Source organism: Acanthopagrus latus, chromosome 6 (assembly GCF_904848185.1).
Source record: "Acanthopagrus latus isolate v.2019 chromosome 6, fAcaLat1.1, whole genome shotgun sequence".
In the NCBI taxonomy this organism is placed as follows: domain Eukaryota; kingdom Metazoa; phylum Chordata; class Actinopteri; order Spariformes; family Sparidae; genus Acanthopagrus; species Acanthopagrus latus.
In genome coordinates this window covers 8788851-8813748 of record NC_051044.1, presented here as the reverse complement: position 1 = coordinate 8813748, position 24898 = coordinate 8788851, and the positions used below count along the sequence as shown (strand labels likewise).

Below are 24898 nucleotides of genomic sequence, written 5' to 3'. Positions count from 1 at the left end.
GCAGATATACAGTTGCTACTGCTGAAGCAGTTATTTTAGATCACACTACCTGGCTCGGCATGACCCGCCCTACTCTGCCTCTGATTGGCTACATCCTTCCTGTTAAGTAATGCGCATGTGCAACTCTTACCAAAGACTGAACAGAGGAGAGGTGTCTCACTCTGTAGCTAAAAGAGTTCAAGACACATTGTGTAAACGAATACTGCAGCAATGCACCATACGAGAAAAATAATCTGTTTTTGGAAAACTGGTGTGTAAACCAATTCTACTAGGACCCCCAAATAAAACAGTTAACCTGAAACCTGATTAGCATTATATGACCTCTTTAAGGTCAATTTATTTATTCAGTCATGAAAACAAAGTGTTTGTTTTATTTAGTTTGTTTTGACATTAAAAAAAGATCGCTCAATGAAGATCTTTGTCTTCTGATTAAAATTGCTTCCCCAAAACTACATAATGACTCTGTTTAATGTAGATTATTTTCTCAATTACTATTTTATTTTATCTTGAAATGTCATAAAACAGTGAAGAGTGCCAGCTATAGCTCCCCAGAGTCCAAACTAACGTATGATTCAAAACTGAGAAACGTGGGAAACCTTCATATCTGAGACACTGGACCCAGAAAAAATGTGGGCTTTTTTGCTTTGAAGTTGTACTTTGTAGTTTTGGGGAAGATCAGAAGAAAACAATCCTCATTGACTTCACTGTTTGATATGTAAAATAAACACCAATACAGCTTCTACATACTAGCTTAGTAAACAAACTGACCTTAAAGGCCAACACAATTTCATGCTGTTTTTATTTTGTCTGTCTGTGGCGGACCCTGCCATCATATTAGCTTCAAACAGTGTCCTGTTGCCCTTATTTTCCTCTGAGAACAGCTTGTTTATTTAGTTATGGAATAAAAAGAACTCCTGGGTTTGAATTTCCTTTGTAAAACAACTCAAAACGATTCATTAACTATCACAATTTTAGGTCTAAGGTCCAATTGAAATGAGCACACACGTTGTCATTTGCTAAATCAAAATCAACAAAGTAATTATAAACTACTTTTTGCAACATTAAGGAGTTTAAATGATGTCATATTGCTGTTGAACTGTAGGTTCAGTCATTCTTGAGTTCATGCTGAGCTGTGCTGTTCGTTCTGAACACAGCTCAGCACTGCCCTCATGTGGATCAACACAGACATTACTGATGGGGGAGAGTTTGCTGTTGAACGTGTCCTGATAATATTCAGTCCCTTATGAGACCTGAAGCCTTCAAGACTGAATATATTATTGTACCTTTATAATTTGTTCTGACTGCCTGGTTTGTAATACGGCTCTGTGATTCATCTTTAAGAGCTCAAAAACATTCTGACAACACTTTTCAGTGTTTTATCAGCTGATACTTTGTGATTGGATCATTTCTGTTTAAAGTTATGTGTTATTTGCAGATTCAGCTGTAAAACGGTCAAACGGGGTGGGGGGTAATTACAGCTACTAAAATTACTGTGGTAAAACTGTGATTTTACTGTTACAAGTATTTTTTCAAGTCTGTAATTTTAAGCATGTATGACACCGTGTGATCTCCTTAATTACATTTAAAATAGAAATTGTGAACAAATTGAATTCCTATCTAAACTTTTCATCTGCATTTGAGTCTCCAGTGAGGTTCTCTGGTCACATACAGGCCACTAAAAACGCTGACATATGGACAAAACAACACAAAACTCTGCAGCAGGCCCAGGATTGGAGAGCTGACCCCTGTGCAGTATAGCACAGGAGTGTGGGATAAATTTAGATGGAAGATCTGGAGAAACAGAAACCTGCCAACAAACGTGCTGAAAAAGCACTAACCTTTGACATAGCTTCACTCGTAATTGAGAAATGTTTCAGTAATGTATCTGTTAACGTACTTGAGTACAGATTTCAGTGCTTTTTCCACCACTGCATGATGGATTTTCTCCTCTCTAGTCCCAAATCAGTCTATTTGTATTGTTATAAGGTGTAATGGCATCAAAGTCCCTTTTGTGACAGTGGAAAGTTACCACTTCATTATTCAACTATATAAGTCAGGAGTAAAGAAAAAAGTAAATACTGTTATTCTTACTATTTTTACACAGTGTATAGTCTCAGATTTGGCCATGTGACCGGTCAGGAGACTACCTTTAAAAAGCTCCACCTATAGAGGCTTTTAGTCTGACCCATAAGTCTTCTGTGGCCCTGGAGACAAAGTGAAAAACAGTGTGTGTGTGAGCCAGAGTGCTAAAAAAAACCTCACCTTAGAATTTGCATGACTTTGAAGAAGCACAAAAATGGACATGAAACATTTGCTTTGCTGTACGCTATTGTAGGATCACATGAAAACTCACGTTTTCTCAAGGCCTTAATAAGAGCCCTGTGAAGTCCCCAAATACAAAAAAAGCCCAAAACACTCACAGGGTGCTTAACCAGTGATTGTCCTTTTTTTTTTTTTTTGCATGATTTCCTTAATCTGGCGCTTGTATCCATAAAATGCTGCACAGGTATTTTGAAAAGCGTTTGTTTGGTGAAGTCCATTATCTTGCCCTTGATGATGGTGATTTAAATGTCAAACTTGACAGAAAACGTGCAGAAAAAAGCTCATTTCCTCTACAAATGTGTCATGAGACCTAACAAAACACAAAGGAGGGTAAACACAACATTAGAGGAGGGAACAGAAGGCTAAGATATACAGTATGACCGTCCACACAGGATCATTTTAAAGTGAAGTGCTGATTTAACCCTTCCTTCATTGTGACCCTTCTTTGCTGAATGATCATTTTCACGCAGCTGAGTGAAGATGACCTCACTCCTTACGGGCCTGAGAGCATGCAGCCAACAGCTCCAGGTGCTCTGCCTCAGAACTGCTGACTGGTTTTGTTCCCTCTGTCTCCTCTGGACTGGAACACAAGTCCTCCTTCAATGTATTTTTAACCAGGGGGAAATGAAAACGTGCCTGCGAGTTACCCGGCGCTGTTAATCATCCTCTTCACTGCTGGCGAGGGACACCTGCAGTTCAGCCTGTCTTGTTCCGGTTTGTGGAGAGGCAAGAATAGGCTGAGACGCTGTGGCCTCATGAGGAGATTAAAGCTGCTTTTGCAGCATTTAAATTAATAGAAGATCAGTCGTCTGTATTTACTCGCCCTATCAGGAATGCAGGAAGCTTATTAGACGGGATTAATTACAAGACGTGATGCCATATTTATTAAAGAATCAGGACCTTGCAGGACCGACTGTGATGAAAAACACTCTTCATGAGTTGTTTGTTCCTTGTAGAAGTATCAAAAGCCAGCATGAATCCATATATCCGGCTCAAAAATGGGCCAGATGTTTATGTGTAACGTTCATCTCTCAGCTCTGATTACTGCATTTTTTTATTTTTTTTGCACCTCTCAGCTCATGGTCTTTTCTGTCCCACAAGCTCTGCTCTTCATTATATTTCCATGCACAGCAGGCAGTTGTTCTGGAGGTTGACCTACCTACTCAGAATCAAGCAGCAGAGACGAAGGTTAGCATCATGCTGGTGAACACGCTGCGGCGTTAAGCGGCAAAAAGATGAGAACAGAGCGAAAGGAGAGCGAATGATGGATTCATCACAACACCTGACTCATGTAGATGCTGCTCAGTTTCTTCTTGCTGTGTAAACAGGTTAACCGTTTTGCTGACATGTATACCAACTTAAGCGTGATATGATATCAGCATGTTGGTGTTGTTCCTGGAACATCGTACTTAGGACTGCCCTCAGTACTAAGAGGGTCATTGTTGCAACTGACAAATCTTTCTTTTTTTTCTTTTTTTTTGTGTAACATCATAGCTTTGCAACTGTGAAGACTGGAAAAAATCCAGACATGCGAGAACTTATCCTTTCAAAGTTCAAAGTATTTTGCCTAAACCATATGATTCAATCAGTATATGAACCCTGTGCTCCTGGGTTAGGGTTATGTACAACACATTGTCAGCAATATGATGATATCAGATGAACCAATTATCTGATGATGATGATGATGATAATAATTGTTGCTTTTTCAGTTTGCTCCTTTGCTGCCAAGTGGCCAAAAGTTAATGCAGCATGTAAATTGTCTCATCTTGGTTGGTTAGTTCTTGACCTTAATCAAGAATATGCCAGTTTCAGACAATTTAATGAAGATAAAGTTCCTGTGCACCTGCTTGTCTTGAGAAGTTAAGTTTCCAATAAGCTTTATTGGTGAATGATTGTTAAAGTTTGATAACTGACAAACCAAAATTCCACATTATTCACTCATACACAAGAAATCTAAATAGATAACCACAAGTCACGAAACACATTTGAAACATACACACTCTTAATCACGTATAAAACATTCAGTCCAGACAGTAGCCAGCATATTTTGCAGCTACTACTGCACACTGACTTCTTTACTCACATAAATAGGGAAGATTCTAGGGATTGGGGAGACGGATTAACCCAGGATATATGCTGTACTTTCTACTTTTTTTTTCCATGAGAATTTCTCTTAAATCCTTAAATAATTCTCACAGAATAGTAAGAAGTGTTAATCTGTCTAAACCTCTTATAATATTAGCTTCTTTTGTTACATTTTAAAGCTATTCGATGTGACAAAAGTTCATTTTATTTGAGGCAATTTATCGCAGCGTTGTCTTTGTTCCTACAACATCGATATTAATTTTGCTCCAGGACCAAAAAGAGATGGTCCACACCTGGAGTGAGCCGTTTTGGCTGAATAGGATCACTATGAGGTTTTTGATTAAAAAGATTGGGGTTTGCATCCTAATTCTAATATATTCTTATACTGTTCATTCATTATTCCATCTTTGTGACTTTTTTGTTAAGTTTAGGAAAAGATGGTGTGGGGGGGCGGCTGTGGCTCAGGGGTGGAGCCAGCATCTTATTATTGGATCTGCTGGTTCGATTCCCCTGGTCTGTATGTTGTAGTGTCCTTGGGCAAGATGCTGAGCCCCATAACTGCTCCTGATGTGCTGGACAGCACCTTGCATGGCAGCCACGGCCATCAGTGTATGAGTGTATGTATGAATTACTGTAAGTCGCTTTGGACATAAGTGTCTCTTAAATGCAGTAACTGTAAATGGGTGATATTGACCCTTTCATTATGTTAACCACATGTTAGAGATGATAACTTCTCCCATGTCTGAATTTTCCAAGTTGCTAAGCTATAACATTACAAAAATCTGATTGGTGATTTGACACGTTGGTCCTGGAACAACGTTTAATCATGATTGTCCACCAACGCTAACATGACATCATCAGATTGTGCACTTCTGGCACAAGGAACACAAAATATGTGGACAGATACAATAACCAAACAAAGAGTTTAAAGTCCTCAAAATCAGGCGTGCATTACCGAAACCCAGGAACTGAACTCACACAGGTCATGAAATAGTCATTACAGAAAAGATAATTAAAGCAGGATGCAAACATGACTTTAATAGGTGTGTCTGCTAGTTTTAAAACGCGTCGACGTGTCTAATCGTCTCAGTGTGTGTGTGTGTGTGTGTGTGTGTCTGCTCGAGTGCTGCACAGCTGTAAGATGGTCACAGCTGGTACGCCTGAATGCATTCTGCTGTGAGAGCCTGGTCATTAGAAAACAGAGACGACCGGAGAGGACGTGCACACACTCGAAGTCAGAGTGAATACACTCACATTCATGAGCTCGCATGCATGATACACAAAAACCACACACAGATGCAGGAAACTCCAGCGCAGCTCCACAGCTGGTTCTCTCTCTCCCTGCCACCGCTGCTCCGGGCAGACGTGAGGATGGGAGATCTGGATCATGCTCCGTGGAGGTGGCGGGGTAGAGGGTCCCCGGGCTTCCCCTCCCCTCTTGCTGTCCTCCTCATGCCACCAGTCTCCACATGAGAGGAATGATGCCTCGCAGCAGCGTGCTACCTCTGATGATGCCCAGCACGGCAGCACAGGGAGTGTCTGCCAGGAGAGGCGCCGCATGTCACGCTTGAACTTTACCTCATGTTCATGTCACGTCGGTGAGGAGGAGGAGGAGGAGAGGGGAGGCGGAGGGAGGCAGAGGCTGCATCCGGTGCAATTATTCACGGCACAGCTCCTGCGCTGATGATATTTTTATGTGGTACAGTATTTGCCCTAAAACTGTAACTCAGTGCTGCCAGAAATAGAAAAAAAAAAAAAACCATGAGACATATTTCCGTTATTTCTCAGGGTGCCGTCCATCCATCTGCTCTTTGGAGAGCATGTAATGGCACTCTGGGGGCTATTCATAAAGTTCACTCCGCTGCATCAAGACTGGCTTTCATGAGACAAAGGAAAGGAAGCCCAGAGAGTGTGTCAGAGAAAGCATACATCCCCCCCACCCACCCACGCCCCAAAAAGGAGGTCGAACTAAAGCTAAATCAGCTCTAAGCAGAGAGCAGCACCATATGTTGCAGATCGTGTCACAAGGAGAAAATAATACACATATCACACTTCTGCTAATCACTAATTCATCATCAAGTAACACAGCTGACTGCAGGAAAACCAAAAGTGCTTTGTCATCGTGCTCTAACTTTACCTGAATTATCCCAGCGGCATCAGAGACGCTGAAGGCGTGATGTCACTGCCCAGCCTCCTCCCACTGCTGCCCCTAGAGATGGTCTCCGTGGCAACTGAATGAGGCTGAGCAAATGCGCCCAACTACAGTGGCAATGCTGACTTTGGACAATTTCTGTCGATGCCCCGGTGCTTTAAGGCACTTTCCAGGAGTCTGTTTATCTGAAACCTCTGTAGAAGATTAATATTGATGAGGACATTCAGATGTGTGAGAAGTTTTTTTTAATTAATTTTTTATTTTGTGACCCTGGCTCATCCCCTCAGGTGTCGACAGCTCATCAGACTGCCTGCACGACGCTGAGGCAGATATTTTGGTTCCTTGAGTCGCTGGCAAACAAAAAACAAGAGGGCTGCATCGTCAGAGTGACACAGTAGCTGTCACTGTAAATCCCACAAGTCCCACAATGTGCATCTGCTCTGCAGCGAACAAACACTGCAGCCTGTTCTTTCTCCAACGCTATCGAGGCAGACCTGGATATGTGTGGTGTGTTTGAACGATGTCGCGCACATTCCCCCCAAAACACAGGCTTTTTTTTTTTTTTTGCTAAGATATTCAGGGGTGGAGTGACGTGCTGCAATAAGTCACTGCTGCACACAATGCATAAAGTCAAACCTCTTCCCCTTGACAGAGCTCATTGTCACAGACACATAGACACATTTATTCTTGCTGTCTCCCCCCTTGTACAGAAAGTGTCTCATTGCTAGCGTGACCTTGGTGTAATATAGCCGAGTGTTCCTGCAGCGAGCACTTACCTTGACTTGAATTTCAGTCACTCATACAGACACATTGTGTATCGCATGCAGCAGAAGGGGATCCCTGCAACAGTGACACTGACTCACACGCTCACTGACTCACAGTCCTTTCTCCTCAGCATCAGGGCGGCTCGATGAATTGGGTGAAGCCGTACAGTAAAGTGTGCATGCTTCTAACTTTGGACTTGCAGATCAGCAGCATGAGTCAGTGCGGCAGAGACGCGGTTATCATGTGGAAAATGTCTGCAGATCCAAGTTCAGACGGCGAGCTCGTGTGTGCAGATTTCTGTGAGGCTCAGTCAGATGCGGCTTGGCAGTGTACCGCAGTGGACCAGTGTCCTTGTGTCTCACCCGGTGTCTGGCTCTTTTCCAGCGTCTGCCCTCATCCTGCTGGGCCTTAATCTGACGAGCACGACTCGTTCTCCTTCCCCTCTCCTCCCTCTCTGTTTGCACAATGCTCTCTCTTCCCTGTCCCGCCCTTCTGCATCTCCACCTCTTTCTGTCTCTGACAGATGTACTGTCAGCTCCAGGGGACACAGAGGAGGACAGAGGGAGCTGCATTGTTAAACATGTGTGCAGCCGCTCTTTTCATCTAATGCCTCCACTTTCTCTGTAGCTGTCTGGATAAGCTGGCCTCTTTTGCAGGGCACCTGAGTTTCCCTCTCCTGAGCACTGATACTCGACTGACTCATCTCCCAGAGGGTTAAATAAATTGAGTTTCAGTGGCGATGCATTGGGGGAAAACAAATGTTCAGCAGCAAGGTTGTGGGATTGCTAGATACCCCGAGGAATGGGAAGAAAAAAAACAAAATGTATAATGTCAGAAAGCATAGGATGACTTTATTTTACCATACGATTCTCATCCGATATGAGTTTGCATGAGAGAATTCACTTATGAGGAACTATACACCGGAGAGAGTTTCATCATCATATCCACAAGCAGAAAATCTATTTCAATGCAGCAACAAATGAAAGCGTGAACCTAATAACCAGAGCTCATCTCTGCGTCTCATTGTGTTGTGCAGAACTAGCCAGTAGCAGGAAGAGTCCTGAAGTCGAATCATGTCAGAATTTGGACCTTTAGTTTGCAGCCTGTGTGTGTGAGCCTGAAAACCTGTGGCTGCTGCAATGCAGTATCAAGGAGGTACAGAAGACCTCCGGTGTTTAAAGAGCAATGCACCCAAGGGACCAGGCTGAACTGACAGCTGGGGAATCAAATGTATCGACCCAGTCGCCAGGATAAAATGTTCACAATCTACATTTCACAAATCACAGATACCTCCATACGTACATGTCACGGGCTGCATACAACACTGACGTTTGTGCAAACTGTCAAACATCCTGTTCACATCACATATTTATGACCTGACTTTTATATGATTGCATTTCTAAGTATGACACCGCTGGATATTCTTAAGGAGACCTTCAGACAATTTCCAGCCGTGTTGGTTGCAAAAAAACCCAACTATTTTTTGCAGGAAGTGGAAATGTCTCCAGCTGCGGTTGTGACCAAACAGGTATTTTTAGGCAAACCATGATGTCATCCTGCCTAAACCTAACCAGAGCACTAACACAGCACTGTGATTGCAGAAATAGTTTCAGCTTATCTGTGGTTATACACAAATGTACTTTCCCAACATGTATTGAATTGTTTTAGGTGAAAGTTTGAATGTTATCTTGTGAGATTAGTGTTGTTATGGTTTGTTAGATTTAGACACAAAACAACTCGGTTACGGTTTGGAAAAGATCCTGTTTTGGCCTAAAAATACCTGCTGTGTTCGCCACAAACACGGCTTTTGTTAAAGGGAAGAGGCTTTTGTGGGAAAACTTGCTCATATAGTTGCACAGAGTCAAGGCAATGCTATCATTGGTTTAATAAAAGTCATCTCTAATGTATCAGTACTGAAACTCTGGTATTGTATCAGCACTTACAGAGAAATACTCAAGTAGACTGACTGCATTAAAGGCAGATTTTTTTCATGTGAAAATAAAGTTTTTTGATTAACATGACCAATTAGCATTTTTTTGTATTCTCTATGGTTCAAGGACAATACGTCTGCAGGACCAAACAAATATGTTTCCTTACATGGGGAGGGGTCAGTTTCATGAGAAGTGGAGCCGTATTCAATTAGTGTATATTAGTCGATTGTATTTGGATTTATTGTCCAGCCCTGAACATCAACTAAACTGTCTCATGCTTAAAATTAATAGAATGACAGCAGAGTGAATAAACGTCCGGACAAGTGATAATGACCCTCCAGTCTCTCAGACCTCAAGTTCATTTTCTCTGCTTCTTGTTCCTGCGCCAGAACAACACCTGATGGAGACGAGGACGAGCTCTGAAATCAATACCTCCTGGAAACAAATTCATCCTCGACACCCTCATCTGCCAACTTACACAACCGCCGCCCGTCTCCACGTCTCCATACGACTGAAAACACGCACAGCGTTTAGAGCGCCTGGGACCCTTCGCTTTTAATTAAAGGCAGCCAGCTAATGCAGAGTGAACTGAGCTTTAGAGCCTGCATTAACGGTCTTTGTAATGGGCCCCCAGCTCATAAATAATGGCTGTGCTGTCATGAGGAACCTGGGAAAGCCATTAAGAGATAGTGAGAGGTGTCTGCATGTGTGGCAGCAGGCAGGCAGACTGACAGAAGGGGACGACGTGGGGAGCCGCGATGGTCTCAGGTCTGCCACGAGTAACCTTGGCAAAGCCGAGTCCCACACAAATCATCCCGCTGGCTTTCTCCACCACCCCCACCTTCACCTCCTCCCCGTCACGGCCGAGGGATTCCCGCCGACCTTTGGCTTCTCCGGAGGTCACTTCTGGACACGCCGCCTTTCATTCCCGGCTTTAGAATTTATAACAAATGGAGGTTTTTCTATTGATCAGCGTTTTTCTTTGTTCTGAATATAGCCAGGGTGCAACGATGGAGGTTCTGCTCTATTTTAGTCAGCCTCCTATCTATAATTAATGAATCGTGTTGCCAGGAAAGGTTACAAATATAACTGCTGTGGCAAGAATTACAAGGCAGAAAGTGACTTCATAATTGTTGTTGCGGCTGCATTAGTGGCTCATTTCAACCACAGAGCTCAGGAGCCAAAGATTAGTTTCATTATCTGTCAATCTGCATATTAATTGCATGATTAATCTTCAGTTTAGTCTATAAAATGTTAAAGAAGAAAAACAAACAAAAATCCAAAACCCAAAGACTCTAGAGCATCTAGAGGCAGCAGATGATGATGATGATGGTGATGATGATGACATTTTGGCTTGAAAGAGATGAACTCATGAAACAGTTATCAAAATTGTTGGCAGATAATTTCCTTTTGATGACAGTTTAACAGATTTACACACCTAATAATGTGGGCTAATGTGGATTAATATGAGGCAGTGTGTCAGTGTCAGTGTCACTGGGGGGGAGGGGGGGGGCGGGGCTGCTCAATAGCTCATCGCTGGAGTCACCACAACTTGTAAGTTTCTTCTTTTCATCCTCTGTCCAACATGTCACAAACAACAGCTACTGCCTTAGGGTCACAGGCATCACTTTGTGTTGTACAGTGGTGTGGACCTGTTGTACTACCCAAAGTTAAAAAACGATTTAAAAAAATATGTTTTAATCTGAGCCGTAAGCCTTACACAGGTAAGTTACACGAGCCAGCTGGCTACAGTACCTACTCAGTCCATATAATGTTGGTAATATTCTCATAATTGAGTGCTGGTTCCAGCAGGTGCTGATGGAGAGCAAAGTTAGGTACCAAGGTGTTTTTCAGAACATTTTTAACAAAATATTTACATTTCTAAATGACAGGTATGTTTTCAAAGGCAGGTAACAAATGAGTTGACTTCAATGACATCATAGAAGTGCTATTAATAGGGAATGACAAATATTATGGCAGACATAAAACCCAGAACCACACAGAGCAAGAAAAGCAGCCCGGAAAGTGTTTTTTTGTTTTTTGGAGACAGAATAACAAAATATGTCACACAGGCTGCAAAATGTAGGCGTTGCAGATTCATGTTAGTTTATTTTAAAGGCACTAAGTGACCAGGAGCAGTGCTGCTGAACAATGCTGGAGACGCGTACCCCTTTAAATTGCCCACACTGCAGATAAGGTAAGGAGTGGTAGGCTACAGTGCGGATTGGAGAGCGCCCTTGCCTTCTTCTCCATCAGCAGCGCGTCTCTTGGTATGCACGGCGGTGCCCGAATGCAGGTTTGACTAAGCTCTCCGTCCCTGCCCGGCGGCCACTGCTGACTACAGAGATACTTCACCCACAAAAATCGCCCCCCCTCCCAAAAGAAAATAAATAAAAAATAAAAATCTCGCGCCTCCTGCCCCAGCTGGAGACCACATCGTGCAGGTCCATTAGGGTTCCGTTCATACATGACGTGGGTGCGCGCAGGCTATGGCTTTGGTGTAATTGCATAATCGTTTTTCTTTTTGTTTTTTTTTTTGTTTTCTTTTTTTTTGCAGGGCGATCCTTCTTTCATGCATGTCGTCTCAAGTCAGTGTCTTTGAGGACGCTGCTCCTCTCACCATGCAGGCTATCAGGACACACACACACACACACACACACACACACAAGCGCTCACACACTTGACAGTCTGCGTGCGTGTGTGCGCGCACTTGACTCTGCAGCTCAGACCTGTCGAGATTGTTTATTTTTTGTTGTTGTTGTTGTTGTTTGCACGCGTGCATAAATAAGACACAGACATGTAAATGAGGCTGATGGCGCATGAATACAAGATGTTTTATTTGATTTATTTATTTTATTATTTTCTCCTCAGTCTTATTATGGATCGCATCTCATTATTACATCTCGCTAATAAGATTATTTGTGTAAGCTCCCTCTCCTCCTCCTCCTCCTCCTCCTCCTCCTCCACGCCTTGACTCCGCTCCTCTCCCTCCCCTCTGCAGATGTTGCCTCTCCGAGCACCTTCTCATCACCAGGAGCCGTTTTTACCTTTGCGGCTGGTCTGCAGCCTCGTCACAGTCACGCACAGAGGAGGGGAAACGGTGGAGGTAGATCATTCTTGCTGATCCCAGCACCTTTTGGTTATTAAGGCGGGGGGGGGAGAGAGAGAGCACCACCACCACCATCCACCACCACGACCACCTCCTAGATCGGTTCCCTCCTCCTCCCTTTTTTTTTTTTTTTTTTTTTTTGCCAATCGCCATCCCACGGCAGGCAGGCAGCCTTACCCCGGAGGAAAAAAGGGAGTCGGGGAGGGGAAAGCGAGGACACACCCGCACATACTGTACCCGGTGAACACGGCGGAGGATGCTGCAGACAACATGAGGTGAACATCATCCGCTGCCCTCAATTTGGAGATTTAATATCTTTCTAATTGTTTTTTTTTCTTTTCTTTTCACGCTGAAGACTTGAGGAGCCGATTGTCGCAGCTTTTTTTCACCCCCCTCCACCAGCAGCAGCAGCAGCAGCAGCAGCACCTTCCCCTGGCACCAGTGTCCAGCAGGAGCATCACCTCACATCAGATATGAAGAAGAAGATGTCTGCAGGTATGTATGAAAGCCACACAGAGCAGCTTACCTCTCATCACTGGAGTCGGTTTTTACATTGGGACTCTGCAGTTAACGCAGTGGTTTGCACCTCACTGATGATACTGACAGAGATAAATAGATCTGCTGTGTGTTTCATAAGGGTTTTATTTTGTAGGACTCTGCTCCCACTCTGTGAGAGATGATGCAGACTAGAGATACAGTTTTTTTTTCTTCCTCCTGGAACCTATTTCCTTCCATGGATAAATTATTGATAGGTGTTTTTGAATATTTCAGAGACGGGCACCATTTCAAGACTAAAACGCTCCAACAGAAAACTAACCTGAAGTCAGTTGATGTGAGGCTGTCTTGATGTGTTTGTGCGGCACGGCAGTGGATCTCAGAGGCGTCTCGTACGTTTTGTGTTTCGACTGCGGTGGGTTTTTTTTTTCTGTGATATTCTAGACAGGATGCTGTCTGTATGAATTTGGTGCCTGGCTGCTGCATTGCCATATTCATGCATGGCTTCACTGCGAAAGGTAGTCCCATTCATTTCAGTGGATACTGTCCAATGCAGCAGATCAGTGTCCTAATTTATGAGCCTCTGTACGTGTTAGATGCCAGTCAAGCCCCTGAGTTTACCTGCATTGAAGCCATTTATATGCAAGGCGGCTGCTTTATTTGCATATTAATTTGCCCGAGTGAGGAGCAGGGGTGTCAGCCTCAAGTTTCCGTGAGCTGATTCATTTTTATATCGACTGCCGTCTCACAAACTTTATATAACTCAGGTTTTATGACATTGTCTCGGAGGGTGGCTTCATTTCTATCTATTTTCAGTTCAAGCTGGAGCCCGTTCCTGACATCTGTGGACGGAGTGGCAGAAGTATTTAGTGCTGAATCATGTCTCAGGTTAAACTGACCTTGTTGTCTGTCTGTGCTTTATCTGTCCTACATGCAGTCAGATCCTAGGTGACATCCTGTGGCCGTCAGGTCTTTACGGTGTTGAGCCCCCTCCCTCTCCTGGCCCCTGCCTGCAGTTCCCCAGGCTGCAGGACCCAGACTCTCTGAAAAGTGCAGGCCTCCTCCCCCTGCAGAATGACTGTTGCCACAGGCGACCCCTCTGACGAGGCGGCGGCACACCCGGGCCACCCGCAGGACTACGACCCGGAGGCCGACCATGAGTGTTGCGAGAGGGTGGTCATCAACATCTCAGGGCTGCGCTTTGAGACTCAACTCAAAACCCTCTCCCAGTTCCCCGAGACTCTGCTGGGGGACCCCAAAAAGAGGATGCGCTACTTTGACCCGCTGAGGAACGAGTACTTTTTCGACAGGAACAGGCCCAGCTTTGACGCCATATTGTATTATTACCAATCAGGGGGGCGGCTAAGAAGGCCGGTCAACGTCACCCTTGATATTTTCTCAGAGGAGATTCGCTTCTACGAGCTGGGCGACGAGGCCATCGAGATATTCAGAGAAGACGAGGGTTTCATCAAGGAGGAGGAGAGGCCTCTTCCCGACAATGAGTTTCAGAGACAGGTGTGGCTGCTGTTCGAGTACCCAGAGAGCTCAGGTCCTGCTAGGATTATCGCCATAATCTCTGTCATGGTCATCCTGATATCCATTGTCAGTTTTTGCCTGGAGACCCTCCCCATTTTCCGCAACGATGAGGACGATATGCACAAGTCTCAAGCAAAAGTCTTTTCACCTGAGACCAACACCACAATCATCAGCTACACAAACACCTATTTCACTGACCCCTTCTTCATCCTGGAGACTCTCTGCATTATATGGTTCTCCTTTGAGTTTCTAGTGCGCTTCTTCGCCTGCCCCAGCAAAGCAGGCTTTTTTGGTAATATAATGAACATTATTGATATTGTCGCCATCATCCCTTACTTCATCACTCTCGGCACGGAGCTGGCAGACAGGCCGGAGGATGGTCAAGCGGGTCAGCAAGCCATGTCCTTAGCCATTCTCAGGGTCATCCGCTTGGTGCGAGTCTTCAGAATTTTCAAGCTCTCCCGTCACTCCAAGGGGCTTCAGATTTTGGGTCAGACCCTGAAAGCCAGCATGAGAGAGCTCGGCCTGCTCATCTTCTTCCTCTTCATAGGAGTCATCCTTTTCTCAAGCGCCGTCTACTTTGCCGAAGCAGACGAGCCCGAGTCGCAGTTCGAGAGCATCCCAGACGCGTTCTGGTGGGCTGTGGTGTCCATGACAACAGTCGGCTATGGGGATATGGTCCCGACTACGATCGGCGGCAAGATCGTGGGTTCCCTCTGTGCCATTGCAGGTGTGCTCACCATTGCCTTGCCCGTGCCTGTCATCGTGTCCAACTTCAACTACTTCTACCACCGGGAGACTGAAGGCGAGGAACAGGCGCAGTACCTGCAGGTCAACGTGGCCAAAGCCGACTCAGCCGAGGAGCTGAAGAAGAGCCGGAGCGGCTCCACCATCAGTAAATCGGACTATATGGAGATCCAGGAGGCTGTGAACAACAGCAACGAGGACTTTCAGGAGGAGAACCTTAAGACGGCCAACTGCACGCTGGCCAACACAAACTATGTAAACATCACCAAAATGCTCACTGACGTGTAGTCATCTGCTGTTTTCCTCCCCGTCACAGCGGGAAAATGTGGAGCTGAGCAACCGGATGGGACAGGTGTACAGCCTCCCACCTCACGTGTGCTGGAAAAATCAAGGCAATAGAAATTCAGGATGTTGATGACGACGATAGACAGTGATATAAAATATATATATATCTATATTGCAAAGACCATCCGCTCACTCCGCCCGCGCTCATCCTGTCTTCTCTCCTCACAACTTGCCCTTAAAACTCCTGATAACTGTCAAACAGAGTGAAATTTAAAAATTTTGCATTTCTGCATGGAGTTGGCTTTGTCTGTGTGGCTGTTCTGGAAAAAAAAAAGAAGAAAAAAAAAAGAATAATGATAATAATGATACAGTACTTAAAGATTCCCTGCTCACAACAAGTAGCCAAGAGTAGTGCACAAAAAGAAACGAAGAAAAAAAGGGAGAAACACAGCAAGAAAAAACTAACTTACCGCTTTCAAAAAGAGAGAAAAAAAAAAAGCAACACAACACAAGCCCCGCTTTAGTCCCGCGTCCCTTTGGCCCCCCCCATTTCCCAAGGCACACTGCTCTGCCATGCGCTTTTCTGAAGAGCCCTACTTGCGCGCTACATATGCTGCTTCCTGGAGCCAGTGAAACAAAAACTGTCTTATGCTTCACCATTATAGGAATAAGAAGGATGTGTGAGCATAAAGCGAGTCCCACTCCTGCGCTGATGTGGCCTGTGGGCGACTTGTGACGAGGTTCGGTGGTTTTCATACACCACGTAAATTCTTTTCAAGGATGAATGACAGCCATCGGCGCTAAGCTCATGGTTCGACACCTTTCTTTTTTTCCCAGCAGGCATCAGTATCTGATGAATGACTGAGGATGGCCTTGACTTATCACTGCTTTGGTCTTACATGTACTGTATGTATTGCAATGCAAGCTTTCCCCCTTCCATTCACCCAAAACTGGTCTTACTGCAGAGCTTTGAGGACAACTTGAATGTTTCTTCTCGTTTTGTTTGTTTTTCACAGTTTAACACGCACACAAACGCACACACGCACACCCAGTACTTATTCATATAGATAAGTAGGTTAACTGTGACTTCACTGATAGCCTGTAAGTAGGTAGGTGCTGTTAGTAACAAACATAGCCAGTAGATAATTGCATGACGTTTTTATCTGAATGAGAATTTCCACTTGTTTCTCGACTGCCACTTGCTTCATCACACACTGTATATTTGTCTGTACACTGCCTTCTATACAAAAAAAACACACACACACACTTTTAGAAAGGATGCCTGCAGGTAGCTGTCACAAGAACCTAAAACTGTACGTTAGAGGAATTTCTTAAGGAATAAAATCATAAGAGCAGCCCAGTCCTGCAACGGGGAGCGGCGTCCTTGTCGATATTAACATTCCACGAAGAAAAGTCATTGCTGTTTAAAAAACAAACAAACAAACAAACAAAAAAAAAACGTTTTTGCTGAAAAAACGCGCCGCAGCCGAGCTGTGATTTCAGGCTCACACTCTTACTAGTTTTTGGACATTTTGAATCCCGGGTTTGCAGATGTGATAGATTTGCAGCGCCGTCCTTTTTTTTTTTTTTTCTTTTTTTTTTTTTCACACAGGTCTTTTGTCACATTATCTCGTCCTCATGATCAAAATAGCAACTTTTTAAGGACTCGTGTATGGAATAATGCTTCCCCTCTCCTCCTCCTCCCCCCCAACTGCCTTTCATCTGGGTTTACGCTACTCTCCTAGTGTTGCATGACCTCAAAAAACATTCCTAGAAGCATGCATTTAAGCTCAAAGAAGAAGCCTCTGAGACTAAAAAAAAGTATAATTATAACAGTAGATATTTATTTCTTATATATATATATATATATATATATATATATATATATATATATATATATATATATATATATATATATATATATATATATATATATATATATATATATATATGTATACAAACATATACAGTACCCGTATACTTTTATCCGTAAATTAAAAAACTTTGAAATAGCGATGTTAAAGAGAAAGCGGGAGCCTTTCCACAATGCAAATCATTGCCATGTTTTTATTTTTAATGCCAACAATAATAATAATACTAGTACTAATTGTTCCAAGCACTATGTCCTCCTGTTTCAGAGTGCCAAAGACACACTCTTACTTACTCACCGCCCCTTTTCAAAAGCATTGTCTTAACACACGTCCTGAATTGAAACACAAAAAGTTTGCTCCGCTGAGTCCAAAAACTGCCTTCTGTGAAGCGGTTGATGAAAGGCAGGGCGTTGTTCAAAAACTCTATCATCCCCCGAACACAATCTTGCAACAAAAAGCTTTTTTAAAAATAAATAAATGAATAAATATATTGGCGTTAAATTGTTAAGAATTTAAACTGAGTCTGGCTGTCCTCTGAGAAGTCTTTGAAGCCAGAAGCTCAATCTGTCTTTAAAAGTTGGCATCAAATGAGAATTAGGTTCTGATTCTAGGATTGTGTCCAGCTGAGATTTTCCACCGTTCGCTCAACACTGCCAAGGTAACAGTCAAAGGCAGTAACGTCAATATGGGAAGTGATAATTAGCAGCAGTGTAGCAGATATTGGCTAGCCTAGGGGTCCTCTGACTTCACTCCTGAGTCTCTTGCCTTTCTTCATCTTCTCACAGATGTCTTAGGGAATTAGAAAGGTGACGGATTAGGAAAAAGGTCTGTAGCAAAGAACTGTCTCAATGAATTCTGTCATGTCAGGATGTACATCTTTATTCATTCTGCTCACTACAGTCTTCAGCCTGCAGTAGCAAAATGTTTTTACGCCATTGCTGCCAATATGAGCTCAGGGTGCCTCGTCCAACTGCCTGACGCGAGGTTCCTGAAGTCGTCTCTCTGTCCGGATCCGTGTCTGCTTTCATGTGTCTCGAAAGATTTTTTTTTTTTTTTTAAGAGAGCGTTAGGAAACAAATCTGTTGCTTTCCCTTAGAGTGGCGTAAAGATAACTCGAGGTTGGACCAGATCAAATAGCTGTTAGCAATATTCCCATAATCCTTGAGTGGAGGGGTCTGTGCGGAGAACATAGATGTTTTTTTGTTTTTTAAAAAAAAAAAGAAGAAAAAAAAGAATTAACCTTCATGGACTTCCACAGTCCAACACAGATCTTATCGATCATCGGTTGAGTATTGACGTGGATGTGCTGATGCACGGCGATGTGCTTGAGTGTGTGTATGTGTGTGCATGAAAGAGAGAGAGAGAGAGAGAGAGAGAGAGAAAGTGAGAGAGAGCGAACCACTGAATGTCAGTGTCTTAGCCTGGTTGTACAGCTGCATTTATGCAACAGCCATTTGCATATCTGTATATGTGGGAAAAAAAAAACACTCACAGTCTGACCAAAAATATTTGTCTATGCATGCAAATGCATTGTATCTTATTGTCTTCATTTCATTGACTTTTTTTATTTTTCATTTTTCTGAACGGAAACTTATGATAAATGTTCTCACAGCATTTATCTGTTATGTTTGAAAATTGGGCACATTACTGTACCTCAGCCAAATCCACTGTAGCAACCCATCTACCGGAGTTCACAACATGACAGTTATTTCTGCTTAAAGCACAGAGACGAGTAGAATCATCCTCATCCGTACGCCCGCAGATTTAATCTGTGAGGTGTTTTTATCCAGTGGACGGTAACAAATCCAACGATCATGTATTGCTTTATCGGGGAGCACCGCAGCCTCTAGAAAAAAAGTCATCTCTCACCTGCTGAGGGACCCACCAGCAAATCTGCTCCATGAGAAGGGTGCCCAACAGTGACCACACTGAGAAATCTATGCAGAGAATGATTACTAGCCGGTGGTTGAGAAGGTTTAAGTACAAAATTTTTTGTGTTTTCACCGATTTCATGTTGATCCAAAGAGCTGACGGTGCGTTTTCTTTAAAAAAAAAAAAAAAAAAAAAAAAAAGTTGCAATATTCTGCCGATGTACGTCAAAACACTCAGACGTGAGGTGAATGTGAATATGAGCTTTCTGAGCTTTGGGTTTGTTTTTGAACTGCGGCGTCAGCTCTTTGAGGCGAGGCTCCGGAGAGGATTTAAAAAAAACACACACAAAAAAAACCCAACACAACAATTCATACATACGGGAAACAAGACGATCAATATGCAATCTGTATGCATGTGTGTGTCAGAGATGTTTTTCTTTTTATGTTTGACCCCCAGAGCCTGATAGTGTGGCATCCACTGAAACAATATGTACAGTCATTCACTCCCCTCCCACCAGCCTCCCCCCCGCCCCGGTGTCATATAGAGGCCTGAAAACATCCATCAATGTTGGTACAGTGGATAATGGATTTTCTTTCTATGAAATGAAATGTGACGGAATAATGTAAATAATAACCAATGGATGCTGATGATAGAGCAGAAAAACCATGTACTATATACTGTATGTGAAGTCTGGATTTAAAAAAAACAAAAAACAAAACGTAGTATTATCTGCACTTTACGAGACAAAAAGGACAATCTATGGACAAGAAAAAAAACATGAAATTAAAAATGCATATAATCCTTCCAAATGCTCATAACCCTGACAAAGTAATATCAATAATGAAGCCAATAATAATTCAACTGAAACTGTGTGCGGTGTGTTTATTGTGTGTGTCGCTTGTTTTCTGTGGGGTTTAAAAATAACTTCCCTTGGCATTGGGAGGTGTTTGGTTTTTTTTTTTGTTTTTTTTCAAATGTTCATCCAGCCTTTCTTTCTCCTCACCAGGTATTTAGTCAGCAAATGATTTGAGGGAGCTAATTTTAGCCGCGTGGCGTCTGCGCTGATACGAAAATGCCATGAATCGATCAGAGGCCCCTTTGTTGTTATTCTTAGGACATCCAGCGTTCTTTGTAGCCGCGGGCAGTGTGGAGGACATTTTTCAAACGCCTCCCGGTATCTTCGGCTTCTTCACTCCCTTTAAGTGCGCGGTATATGCTCCCTGCAGTTTAAAAGAGAGAGCAGGGTGTTTCTATTAATAGCCCTTTTTTGTTGGAGAAAGAGAGAAGAGGAGGAAGAGGAGGAGGAGACGGGTGGAAAGGAGATGGCAGAGGAGGAGAAAGGCAAAAATCCTTCACAGTGAACTTTTTCATGGCAGAGAGACAGTAGAGAAGATATTTCTTGTTTCTTCCTTTCAGATCTATGAGAGGGGGGAAAAAAGCAAATGTTACATATCACAGCTTTATCTCTCAGGTGATGCTGTTCCTCTCCTCACCTGCCTCATCCACACCTGCACAGTGTCTTTTTCCTTTTTTTTAATTTTTAATTTTTTTTTATTTTATTTTTTTAGAGCTAGCTCTGCCATCTTGTCTTGTGCTATCTGCTATCTTTAGTCCACTCGTGGTTTAACTACAGCTTCTGCACAGCGAGCGGGAACACTTGGGGCCTCGGTGCTGTAGCTACATCTCTGCTGTAGTCATTAGTCTTGCTTTGATCCGGCGATGCAGTGCAGCACTCTGCAGCTCGCTCTGCCGAAACCAGGGCAAACGGGGAGAAGCGGGCGGGCGGGAAAGGATGGATGGATGGATGGAGCAGCACCAACGGAGGACACAGGCGGGCGGGAACACATGTAGGCCTGCTGCAGGTGGCCGCTGCTGTCACAATGTTGTTAGGGAGGAGTGAGCGCGTGTGTGTGTGTGTGTGTCTGTGTGTTGTTTGTCAGGGATGGGAGCATGCCCACAGGAGCACGGTTGAGCAGCCATACAGGCTTGCTCTGTGCTTACCAGCTTGTAATTAGGAGGCGAGCGCCATGGGACCTGCTGCTAATCCAGCAGGGCTGCCCTGGCACCGGACCACACCCCGTTATTAGGAGACCTTCAGCCTTTTTGCACTCATTAACTCCCTGCTCCATTATCAGCCTGCGAGGGTTTACCATCATCTCCCGAGAAGCCCTGCAGTAGCTTCAGTTGGAGATAGTCGGGGTTTGCGTCGTTTGGCTTGAAGTGCAGATTAAAATAATAGAGATGTATGTTCAGTTTCACTTGGAACCTTGTTTGTGCAGTGACGAGGACAAAAGAAGCAGACAGCAGTACTGCCCTCTAGGGGTGCTGGTGCAGAAGTGAGATGAAGTGTTAGTGCCTCAGTTTTCTCTCAGCTGTCAATGAGTTAGACGGAGAATGATTCATTACAACAAAACAGATCCAGTGGAGGCTGAAGTCAGATATGTTTCTGTATCACAGTTAAAACAACATGAGTGTCACAAACAAAGGCAGAAGCAAATACGGTCAGTAGAACAGACGACAGAAGGTCATGCAGTTACCCAGTTCAAGATGAATTCCCTGAGCTATGCAAGAATTAGATTACCATAATAAGACCCTGTTTGTTTTAGCAGTTTAGAGTATGATTCCACCCAAAAATCGAAATTTGGTCATTATCTCCTCACCCTCGTGCCGACGGAATATCATATGAATTTTCATAGTCCATAAATCATTTCAGGAGCTTCACTGCAATGTTCCCCTAGTAGAAGTAGATGAGGACTTGTTTTAAGATGTAATAAAACAACTGGAAATAACAGTTAATTGGCTAATACAGCTCAAAATCTCAGGAAGCAATCGCAAATTGATTTGAAAAGACGTTATTTACACCCTTTTTTAGAGCAGAAATCTTCACCGTAGCTGCTGGGCTAAACACGCTAGCAGGTACTACATCGAGGTGGGTGCATGTGCTTGACTCCAAGTTGAGGATGTAAATACTGTCAAATCAATTTGGGGCCTCGGGGCTTTCAGAGACTTGGATCGTGCCGGATGAGCTGTAAGGAGCCGTTTTATGTTTTGTTTTTTGGTTGATTTCTTTTTAAAAACTACCCCATCTACTTCAGTTGTTTTAGGAGAATGCTGTTACGCTGCTTTTGCTGTGAAGCTCCAGAAATGATTCATGGGCCTATGAAACCTCGCCTCTTCATCTCTACATCGACATGGGGGTGAGTAGATAACAGACAGAATTTAACATTTTTGGCTGAACTCATCCTTTCAGTATGACAGTCTAAATAATGTACATCCCTGATTTCCAAAAAGTTGGGACACTGTGTAAAACACTTCGCCCTTGCTTGTGTATGACTGAGACTTCTGATGATGCCCAGTCATGGTGCTACTAACACCTCTCACAAATAAACCTGTTTAACTTCCAGGTGTTTTTGGAGATTTCTGCATCTTTCCCCATCTTTTGTTGCCCCTGTCTCAAGTTGATGAGGTTAGATATTCCATATATTGTCTTATCTCTTTCTGTTTTATTCATGTTTTACACCGTAGCTCATCTCTTTTTTTGAATCGGGGTTGTATAGGAGTAAAAAGAACAACAGCTAGTATAATGAAACCATCCAATGAAAATACTACTTTATAACAAAAGAGTCAGGATAGAGTCACCTTAAACACTCTGCAGGTTTTTGTTGGTCTTATGAGTCATTAAGTCTCTTCTGCTTTTGAGATCAGTAAGAATAGGACACATGTCCACACCTCCTCCCTCCAGAGTCACACAGAGGATCAATACACTTATATTGTGTGATGGGTATGAGAACACACTAGCTAACACACATGCCGGCACACACACACACACATACCCTCCTCCACCCCTGTACGGGTGACAAATAGGCTGCGTTAAGGTCAGCCAAGCATGCATCCCATCTCACAGGGGACAGTGAACCTGTCAGAGAGCACACAGCACGACTGAAGAACAGATGCTCCGGAGCTCACGAGTGCGCACAAAACCAGGAGACGTGAAGTCGCACGACAGACCCGACCAGTACGGAAAATCCTCTTTTACAATAAACACAGCGAGGTCACGGGTTGATGGTCAGTGATGATCGGGCTCGCGGGGCTCGATAAGCTTCACTACCAGGTGTCAACAGTTCACGATGGCCCTCTGACCTGACCTGTGGAGGGACCAATCAGCACTGAGATCCATGCTCGCTGGTAGAAGTGGCTTTAATCTGAGTAATGGAGATGGGTTTGGTGATCCCGTGTCATCTGAGGCGACGACATATGGAGCTCAGAAGACAGAGAGTTCATGTTTAGGAGCCCTGAGGCTGTTAGAGGGTCATTGTGAATGAAGTTATGAATGAAAGGACCATAACAACAGAGACCCTGTGAGGTGAAGATGCAGGTGTTAATGTGAGCGGAGATATCAGTTATAGACTGTTAATGAGAACAAGTTATTCCCTCTAGCTTGTGCTTATCCTCCTCCAGCACTGCACTGGATTTACATTTATTCAGGATTACTTTCAGACATTTATGGGGAATGATTTGCTTTTTTGTGGAGAGTTGAGAGGATCAATACCATATCCGTATGTTTCATGGATGTATGGATAATGTTTTCTTTCACTGTACAAAAAATGAAGCCAAAATATCCTGCACATGGGCGCTGCACTCTCACACTGGTGATTCATTGTCATTTTCAAGGCCAGGGTCTTTTTGGGTGGTTGGGCATTGGAGATATTGACATCTCACCCATAAAACAACCCGACTGGCCACAACCCAATCGCCAAAATCGATGTTTACCAAATACAAAACCACAGATTAGCTAAAACTGAATGCTTCTTTATGTTGCAACTTTACGTTTGTTCAGGATTCAGTTCTCTGTTTCTCTCTGCTCACAGCGCTGTGGTGATGCTCTCGTTAGTGTTAGGAAAAACATCATAGTTCGGCTTAAAATACCTGTTTAGGTCGCCATGATCAGGGATGGAGATGGTCGGAATGACCACAGGCTTGTATCTAACCGCTGGATGTATCTGCAGGTTACAGAACGCTAACTTCTGACACTATAACCTGCCGACTGGTCTGGCAATCAGTTCAGCTGTCAGTCACGGCGTCATATCCTCTCTTTACAGCCAGGCATAATTAAATGAGGAACCAAACTTCTCTGAAAAATGAACAGAAACATTCATGTAAATCAGCATAAGGAAAATAAGGAAAAGGAACATTTATTTGATGTGTATTTTGAATTTTTCGTCATGTCATTGGTCTCAATGGTAGTCAGGAGAGATGGTTAGCTTAGCTTAGCAACTGAACAAAGACTAGCTGGCTGGAGTGCCTGATGGTTGCTGGCAAGATGAGGCAGACTATCACATTTTTGTGTGGATTAAACCAACAGGGTATAACTTGAGATTATATGATACATTTTAATGCTAAATTTAGATAATGAGCTAATGGCTCCAGATGTATTTCCCAAAATATGTTTATTTCTTTAACATTTATAACTCCAGACATGATTTTTTTTTTGTTATTAGAAAGTGTCGAAATTGAAAGTCTGGATAAATGGATTGCCATTTTTTAGAGCTGTTTTATTACCGGAATATAAAGTATAAATGCCAGCCAGAGGGATTTATCACACAGCAACCCGTAAGTTATCATTCGGCATTCATTAATGTAATAAAGCCACACTAAAGCCACAAATACATCATTTCAGGCTAATTTTTCCTAAAAATCTGTGTAGTCACAGCGACTTTAACATTTGTTA

The 24898-nt window shown here is 43.4% G+C and overlaps 1 protein-coding gene across 3 annotated transcripts in view; it reads left to right on the top strand.

The window, feature by feature from the left end:
* LOC119021502 (potassium voltage-gated channel subfamily A member 2) overlaps positions 1 to 16802 on the top strand; it is a 78291-nt gene extending 61489 nt beyond the window's left edge. For all 3 annotated transcript variants that reach the window (XM_037101827.1, XM_037101828.1, XM_037101829.1), the window contains 3 exons: positions 12257 to 12639; positions 12720 to 12859; positions 13797 to 16802. In XM_037101827.1, coding sequence (XP_036957722.1) covers positions 13934 to 15430 — 1497 coding nt within the window. In that variant the 5' untranslated portion in view covers positions 12257 to 12639; positions 12720 to 12859; positions 13797 to 13933 and the 3' untranslated portion in view covers positions 15431 to 16802. The remainder of the gene's footprint in view (positions 1 to 12256; positions 12640 to 12719; positions 12860 to 13796) is intronic.
* The last annotated feature ends 8096 nt before the right edge of the window (positions 16803 to 24898 follow it).